This window comes from Pseudoliparis swirei, chromosome 2, assembly GCF_029220125.1.
Source record: "Pseudoliparis swirei isolate HS2019 ecotype Mariana Trench chromosome 2, NWPU_hadal_v1, whole genome shotgun sequence".
In the NCBI taxonomy this organism is placed as follows: domain Eukaryota; kingdom Metazoa; phylum Chordata; class Actinopteri; order Perciformes; family Liparidae; genus Pseudoliparis; species Pseudoliparis swirei.
The window spans coordinates 7,604,284-7,613,223 of record NC_079389.1 but is presented as its reverse complement, the minus strand read 5'-3'; the positions used below and the strand labels follow the sequence as shown (position 1 = coordinate 7,613,223).

The window sequence follows — 8,940 nt, the reverse complement described above, 5'->3', positions numbered from 1 at the left end:
AATTGAATCGGGTCATATTGACCAAGGCGACAGGAGGTGAAACATTGAATCGGGTCAGTTAAGAGAACAATAGGTCCACCATTCTCACTAAGTCAGTGATCGGGCCCTATAATAATAGTAATACATATTATATATAATATGGTCATTCATGAACCAATTTTTTGGCCTGAACAAGTCTTCAAGTCTTGTGTGCTCTGCTAAGTCTTGAGTCTGTTTCTTGAGTCTGTTCTGCCTCTACCTGGTTGTCACGATCTTTAATACAATACCTGCCATAAATATCATGATACTACCACAATACCAGAATTCAATACAATACCATAAATACGTATAATACCATGAATACGATACTGGTATATTTATCTATAATAGTAATAAATAAAACTTCTATTTGGTTCCTTTTTTACAACACTTGATAGCCATGATAGCATTGATTATACACGGCTATGTGGCTTTTTCTCAGTATCTGACCAGATGATACAGAGTTCCTTCAGTGTGAGCAATTATAGAGTTACATAACTTTACAGATGTGTGTTTGAGGTGAAACCCCCTTGGCTTTGAAACACACACACATATATATGTACATATGTACATACAGTATATACTTATCCTCCTGAGACACAGCCCAATCATTTGTATATATATTTACATACATACATATACAGTACATATATACATACACTGTACAGTATTTAGAATGTACAGACGAGAATGCATAATAAACGCTGTTCGTCTACACTTTACAGGTCCAAGTGCTAGGGGTCGATTGCTTCTGTCTTGCTCCCCGACTTGACCAATCCTGTTTCACAATGAGGTTCGGACCGCCCCAGCTCATTTGAATATACGGACACATAAATGTCACATAAATAAATGAAGAAATACGTGTGGACACATAAATAGAGACATAAATAAATGAAGAAATACAGAAATGTAGAAATACATTTATTTAATGATGTCCTGTTGAGTTATAACTTGTATTTATTAATTTCTGTATTTATACATTTATTCTTGTATTTATTTATTAAAACATTTATTTAAGCATTTATTTATTTATTCCTATATTTATTCATGCATTTATTTATTTATACTTAAGTCATTTTAAGTCCTCCATACCCCCCTACCCCAAAACAAAAACTCTTCGGATCTACACGATTCACGTGGATGACCTATTTTGATTTCAAAACGTTGAATTTCACCGAATGGTGACACGTTTGCAGGCATGCCATCAAGACTCTAATGTGTTATTTATTTAGTGTTGAACATTGCATCCATAAGTTATGATAAAAAAGATAAACTATTAAATATTATGTCAATGTAAAAAGCTCTTAACGTTTACAAATTAATCTGTTTAGCAACCCTCTTTTGTTGTTCCAATACTTACAGCGCCTGATGTTTATACAAGTTAATATAACAACTTCCTCCTGTGTCAAAGACAATGGACATTTTCCTCTCCAGACACTTTGACAATGTTTTAATATATCTGGATTAAAACACAGATTAGCACTTCAGTGGCACTTAAATGGCTCTTATTATGGTACTTTTGTAGTTCGACTATGTTGAGGAAATGTTACTTTCTGTATTCTTGTTATTCTTAGTTTGTACTCTAGGTTGAATGCACTTATTGTAAGTCGCTTTGGATAAATGCATCTGCTAAATGACATGTAATGTAATATAACAAGAATAAATATTGTGCAATCTATCGTAATTTCAGGAGGATGCTGCCTTGATTGTCCATTGAGTGACAATATTCAGAAAACCAATCTCGACAATGTATTTTACAAGAACCCTCCTTTAAACACTGGAGTATTTCTTCCCATAAAAAAAAAGCTTGTATAAATACCGGCCAGAAGAAGTCATCAAATACTGCTCCCAAAAGGCCTCGAAACAGGCCATAAAAATAAAATAAACTAATATTGAAGTTATTGTCATATCAATCTTCAATAAAAAGCAAATCCAGTGGTGTAGGTGCCAATTCTACGCAACATGAAAACACCCCAGTAGCCTGTTTCAGAAACATTGTTAGGAGATAAAAAGTTAAACCCCAAAACTAATTTGTGGAACAAACCTTGGACTCCTGCTGGTTGGAGATGGAGCTACATTCCTACTCCAGGGGAAGGTCTGAGCTTTGTGATGAACAAGGCATTACAGACGCTTCACTGAACTTGTGATCATTCACTCTGCTGGGAATTAGTTTGACTCTCCTTCGGGATTCAATTTGCAAATAATTTTAATCTGGTCTTTATCAAATTGCATGGTTCATTAGCAAACACAATAAGTAAAAAAAACATTAAGTTCACATCAATTGAGAAGATCAAGCTGAATCTTTGGTCTGTAAAGAGGGCAACACTTTAAAAACACTTGAAACAGATGCCGTGACCTCTAAAACTACCATCATGAATGATGGTGAGTTTGATTATAAGTATGACGCAAAATAAAATAATTCTTCCACAGACCCTGGAGGGCATTAGCAAAAAAAGTTCAGGACCGTTAGAATTTTTATTCAGAAAAGGAAAAATACATAAATTGTAAAAAATGAAATGATTCCAACACCTTGCCTAAGACAGTGACAAATTCAATACGTTATACGTATTTGCATTATTTGGACCGAAATTCTAAAGAAATGTAACTTTAACTCAACGTATACAATGGAGGAGGGGGAGGGGGGGAATCATTACAGGCTGTTGTAGATTTTGCAGTGCAGATGTGCCAGCTTCTCAACCCTGCTTTTCCTCAGCATGGGGAACCACACCCGATGGCTAAGCTCTACAACCCTGTAGCCAGACAACTTCAGCTGTCTCCTCTTCATGGCATGGAGGCCCAACAACTGCTGTGAATGGTAGCAATAGTGGTTCCGGCCGGAAACTTGGATCGCGAGTTTGACTATGCCTTGGGAGTCCTGAGGGGCTGAGGCTTGGATACGCGATTTGCCAAGAGTTTCTATGATGTCACTGGTCAGGTCCAGCCCTGTGTCAAACAGTCTCCCACCTTCATCAGGCTCTACTCTGTGGAGAGATGTAGGCTTAACCGGAGCAGAAGGGGTTAACGGTTCCGTGGGCTTTATAATATTTGTTAGCTGTGATAAAAGTCCCTCAGTTATAGTTACCCCTACATCCTTACTTTCCCAACCCTGATGAGGAGTATATTTGGATGAACTGTTATCTTTAGATGGTGTGGCTGTGTGGGGTTCTGGGTTCACAGGCATTGGCTGTCCAGTGGAGTCAAGATGTACTTCCAGGTCGATGGAGCGAGTGTGAGGGAGAATCATTCTCTTCAATACAAACTGTTCTCCTCCAAGCAGATCCTGCAGAGCAGATTCTGCCTCCAGAACTTCTGGTTTCCGGCACACGTCCGACTGAGCAAACTTCCACAGCATTTCTACCACCTCCTCTCTCAGTTTACAGCTTAGCCGCGGGCCACTCCACTGAGGCAACTCCAGAGCCACGGTTTCATCCAAAGTGAAAAAGTCTTTTTTCAGCTCCAGCTGTGCGGATTTCAGTGCCGAGTTGACAAAAGCAGGACTCAAAGCTAATGCGATTAGGTCCTCTGGAAACTGAGAGACAAAGGACAGGCCTAGAAGACCAGTAAGCAGATGCTCTGGGTATCGTTGGAATTCAGCTTTCCTCCTTCTCAGGGCCTCCGTAAGGCTCGGATAGAAGCTGGGGCTCTGGGCTGGGAGGAACCCTAATGTGCCAAAGGCCCACAGCAGTTTACATGAGTCTTTGCTCCTGCAGTGCGGCACCAGCGAGGGAATTCTCTCCGCAATTGCCAATAGGATGTTATCATCGCGGTAATGGAGCGCCGAACAGGCCAGTGCCACATGCATTAGCCCCTGGACACCCATCCCATGGGCCCGTCGGGGAATTTCCCGTGACAGGGCCTGCAGCCACGCCCTGTGATACAGGTAGCTGAAACGCAATAATTTCAGCACATTCACAATGGCAAAATCACTCATCTCCTCCACAACAGAGTGCGCCTTATCAACAATACGGGTTACTGCTCCCTCAGATATGGAAGTCTGGGATTTAAATAGCCCCAAGCAAACAGCACCAACTTCCTCAGGATAAAGTTGCTGTAAGTGACGCATGAGAAGCTGCTCGACAGGATGGATCAAGTCCTTTGAGCACTGCCTACCCTCTCCCATTATATACATCAGTTGCACCAGCTCAGGGACCCCAATCTGTCCCAGATTCAGGCGGACGGAATCATAGAGGTGCTGTAAGAACTGCGGCACCCGGCGACCAATGCAACGCCACAAGTCAGCAGCTAACAGCAAATGGTGTAAAGTCATCTGGTTGGCCCGGCGGATTAGCTCAGCCTCATACAGCCCGAGTACAGTGTGTGCAGAGGGCATGTCCAGCCACACAAAGGACTGCAGCACCTCCAGCAGCTGATGTTGAGTGAAGAGGCGAAGGTTTTCCACAGAATATCGGAGGAGCATGATAAAGCGCTGGTCACTCCTCACTAATGTCATCTTGTCCGGGTGCAAGCGACTGAGCTCCACAAGAAACTGAGACACATCAGATGGTTTCATGCTGCCTTTTAAAACAGTCACTTTTTGGAGCAGCGGCACGGCCTCGTCCCATTCAATTGGATGAGGCCGCTGGGTGAGGTCAAGGGTCATGGAGGCATACCCTGGCCGACATTTGAGGAAGGCACGTGTATCTACTTTGACATCTGGCGGTGTGGGTTTTCTGTCGTATGGTGAAACAGATGACCTCTCAGGTTCAGGGCCTTTGTTGAATGCTAAATCAAGAAGTGTGTTCTGTGAGCTGGAGAGATGCCGTGAACAACTCACACTGTAGTGATTGCTCTGTTGCCAGAAGGAAGGTGCGAGAGTGGATAGACACTGTTCATCCTCATCATCATTATCGGTTTGGCTCTGGGAGGTTGCTGAGTTCCACACAGAGGCATGATAAGAGGAAGGGTTGTAATGCAACCTGTACCCCCCCTGGCGAAAGGCTTCCTGGTGTTGCAATATTTCTTTCTTCCCCTCAAGATCATCCATCTCATCCTCTTGTTTGACAGGCACATACTGAGCCTTGGTAAAGTCCTTTCTCAGGCCTGGGAAGTAGCGTAGCCTGGGCACCCGACGACACAGCACACAGGAAGCCATCAATCTGCCAGACAAAGACATGATTTCAAAAGAAAGCCAGCAAATGCCAACTTAACAAAAGATTCCAAGTCTGACAAACACTATATATTATTATTAGTTATATTATTGTAAAGGACAAGCAAATGGTGCTTGTACAAGAGGGTGAAATGGAGATGTGGAAAGAATACATTTTAAAGCAATGAACAAGAACACGGTTTAAGTCGATACACTTGTATTCTACATATATTGTACACTTGAAATGACAGAACATTAGGGTATGATATTTGAATAAACATGTAACATACATGATAACTGCAGAAATATATTGTTTCTAGAATTAGTCCAGCACACGTCAGTGAATACTTCCTCTTGATGGGAACCGTGATTAAAAGACGCTAATGCAACTATGCATGCGTCTGCACACCACTGCTTATGTGCATGAACAATTCAGTGGTGCGCTCTGACATGCATGGCACAGTCAAAGTAGAGCAGCTACATTGTAGAATGGATGTGGTGTCAGTCGGCGTTATATATTCTTAAAATGACATCCTAACATTATTTGGTATATCATCTAACACAACGTTAAACTCACCTTGAACTCCCCAGCATCAACAGGGAACTAATATTAAAAGGCTGAACGTGAAAAACATCATGAAGTTAACAGGAGAGGAACACAAATGTGCTACTTTCACGACCGGAAATCAAGTACTTCAACCTTCAAAACAAACAAAACCGACTCAATCGCCAGACGAAGTGCTAAAATTAGTGAAGATATTATACTGTGGTAAACATATTATAGTGTTGTATGGAAATATTCAGTGTCGCTGTTAGGTTCCACAATAAATGACCGGAAAGAATCGTGTCTGATGTGTGGGGTTACATTATTGTGGCAGGTTGATGTGGCTTCCGTGAAGAGCGGCCATGACAGAGCGGACTGAACAGAGCATGACCTACGGCAACCGGGTAGATTCAAACGTCTGTGCGACCAAACTCAAAGGCATTTATTTATTTTCCGTTAAAAATGTCAAAATGCTGCTGCAGATATGAGTTACACCAATACGTTTTAATAATTACAACAGACCTTTGATTTTATTTGAGTTTAATTTGGGTTCAACCAAAACTTTAAAAAAAGATCTGTAAGAATTTAAGCATAGAGCGTATTCACGTGACGTCAGCATCTCAATCGCGCCATCTTGGGGTCCACTTATTAAATGTCAGAAGAAGTTGACCTGGCTATCGTGTCCGCTGTTTGATTATGCGAGAGCCCAGCAACCTCATGTCCTTCTGCATTACCAAAGACAGATTTCAGCGGTTGGAATTGAATATTCGCAACGCTTTTTCACCTGATTTTACTCGCTCAACACGTTGTGGTTAATTCGCTAGTTACCCCTAGTTACCAGCACATAGCCCCCGGTGTGCGGTATTAACTGGTTTTTGAATTAACTGGTTTTGGTACGCGTGCATGAGGCAGATGTGCCGTAGGAGTGGGCCTCGAGTTGCCTCGCAGGACCCGTCTCGACTAACTAGGAAATGCACATTTCCATCGCTTAGCCTCTCTGTCACGTTCTTTTGATGTAACGCTAATGTTTGAAAGACTAAACACGGATGACTTTGCTGTAAAATGTGATACCTGTTCAGGAGGCTGTAGTTGAGACGCCGAGGACACGGAGCGAGGACAAAGTAGGTGACTCTGCTGATGCCTGTTCAATATACTACTAACTTCAATAAATACTTGACAAAATGCTCTTGTTGTCAGTCTGATATTTATGTTATACGTCGTTATCTGACGTCCAGTCGATGTGAGACCAGTTTACTCTTCATACAGTGTGTAATGAAGCATGTAGCCCGTTGTTTACACCCAGCTCGCCCACCGCTGTCAGCTGGGAAACTGTGATCGACTCAGATTAAATTGTGATACAACAACACTGAGTGCTGTCTCACATCTCTTATGTTTTATATTCGAGACTACGGATCCACATATATCCTCGTAACTATACTCTACCCTGTGCAGCACTCACTGGTCCAGATTAAACATGACTGTTACCTGTTGTTACGATAAGGACACACATTGAATAACTACACACAGGAGTGAGCGTGTCTTTAGACACATGACGGGGGAGCAGCTTGCTCCAGCCTTCATTTAGGATTTCGACGGCATTAACGAAACGTTTTCCACCTTCATGACGATCATATCACTTGTTGACTGGCGATAACAATTTAATCTATGTTGATCTGTGGTGTGTGTGCACATGCATGTGTTGAAGGCCTCAGTGCGCTCCCTCTCTCCTCTCTGAAGCGTTTACTACCTGTCCAACAGGTTCATCTTTGCAGAATATGTGGGGATTGATATGAAAAAAGATCTTTGCTCTACAGTCATCAAGAAGACTCAGTGTACATGTTGGTGGAAGAGAGTTTATAGCAGCATTTTAGCAACTGTCTGCATTTTTTTACAGTTTTAAAACCCATTCACCACATTAACTCGACACCACTGAAGTTACAATAAATCTCACAATGCAAACCTGCCACTTTAGACACTTGCGTGTTTTATTTAATCTCTAACTGTTACAGTTTATTCCAAGTGATTGGATTTTGGTGTCATATTATTTAATTACCTTATTATTTAAATAAGCATAATTATGCTAAATGGACAAATTGAGGATACAATAACAGATATTTCCTACTTTGTCTTTACATTATAGATTATAGATTTAAGTCGCACTGTTTCCATGTCAGATCTTCTAATTTACCTTCTTCGTCCAGAGTGAACAGCTGCAGCTCATGTGGTGGATTACGATTAAAGTAAAGTATTATCATGGTTCGTAAAACAATGTTATAATTATTTGATAATTAAAAGACAGATTGCCTTCTAGGAAATATCCCGGTAAGTAAGTAAATTGAGACGCGTTCAATCACCTTGGTATTTACATTTAGGGAAAGACAGAAAACAACTAAAAGCCTTTTAGGCTTCTGACCTCACTTGCATTATTATTGATGTATTTTTGTTGAATGTTCATCTGTTTGTGAGACCATCTGATTTTGTTTTCAGCTCGCAAATATTTTGTCCTAAATTGAATTTTTTTCTCGATCAAATTATGTATTATGCTTTATTAAGGGACAGAATAGTTATGAATGCTTGATTTATTTAGTTATTTCTTATGTTTATTCTTCTAAGAATGTGTTTCCTCAAAATTACGCAGGAAAACATATAGCCCGAAATAAGTAGTCCCTTGTGCAAGTCTTATTTTAATGTCGCCTCAATGAACAGCCTTTGTGCTTCCTTGTTTTTTTCCTCACGAAAAAAGTTTGAGATTATCGACCGACCCTGCCGCATGTTTATCAACAGTGAAAATCCAGCGGGTAAATTTGGAGAGGAAGTAGTTGATTTATGCTAATGACGGAGTCGGGGTTTAGCGACGCTGGCTGGGAGCCGCCCTTCATTCACCACATGGTTAAACCGAGACTCTACTCGCGCCACTTTCGCAATCTTACTACGATTCACAAACTCCTTGCCAATCATAATAGTAGCACATGGTTGTGCTTTTTGGATTATTCGTCGTAGCCGCTACCTTTATTTGCGAAGTCTTTTTTTTCTTTTCTCAGTTTTGCAGATATCCCTGAAACAGTGAGTAAACGGTAAGTCGGTACAAGTGAGTGAAGATGGTGGATTTTTTTTTTAGAAGCTAACGTTAGTGGCTCACTACGCGCATGTTATTGGCAAGAAACCTGTTGTTGGCCTTTTCTGGAGACTACATGTTTGCAAGTGAACTGCTCGCCGCTGTGTGCGACGTCGCAGCCACACTTTCACATGCACAGGGGGGCAAAAACACGTTTTAATCTTCAATATCCGCGTT

General features: G+C 41.3%; 1 protein-coding gene across 1 annotated transcript; it reads right to left on the bottom strand.

The window, feature by feature from the left end:
* Positions 1 to 2,206: 2,206 nt before the first annotated feature.
* LOC130203386 (FAST kinase domain-containing protein 5, mitochondrial) lies at positions 2,207 to 5,764 on the bottom strand. Its single transcript, XM_056429512.1, has 2 exons — positions 5,682 to 5,764; positions 2,207 to 5,114 (listed from the first exon to the last, which is right to left on the bottom strand). Exons 1-2 carry the CDS (start codon positions 5,696 to 5,698, stop codon positions 2,669 to 2,671), a joined length of 2,463 nt encoding a protein of 820 aa, XP_056285487.1. The 5' UTR covers positions 5,699 to 5,764; the 3' UTR covers positions 2,207 to 2,668.
* Positions 5,765 to 8,940: the final 3,176 nt, after the last annotated feature.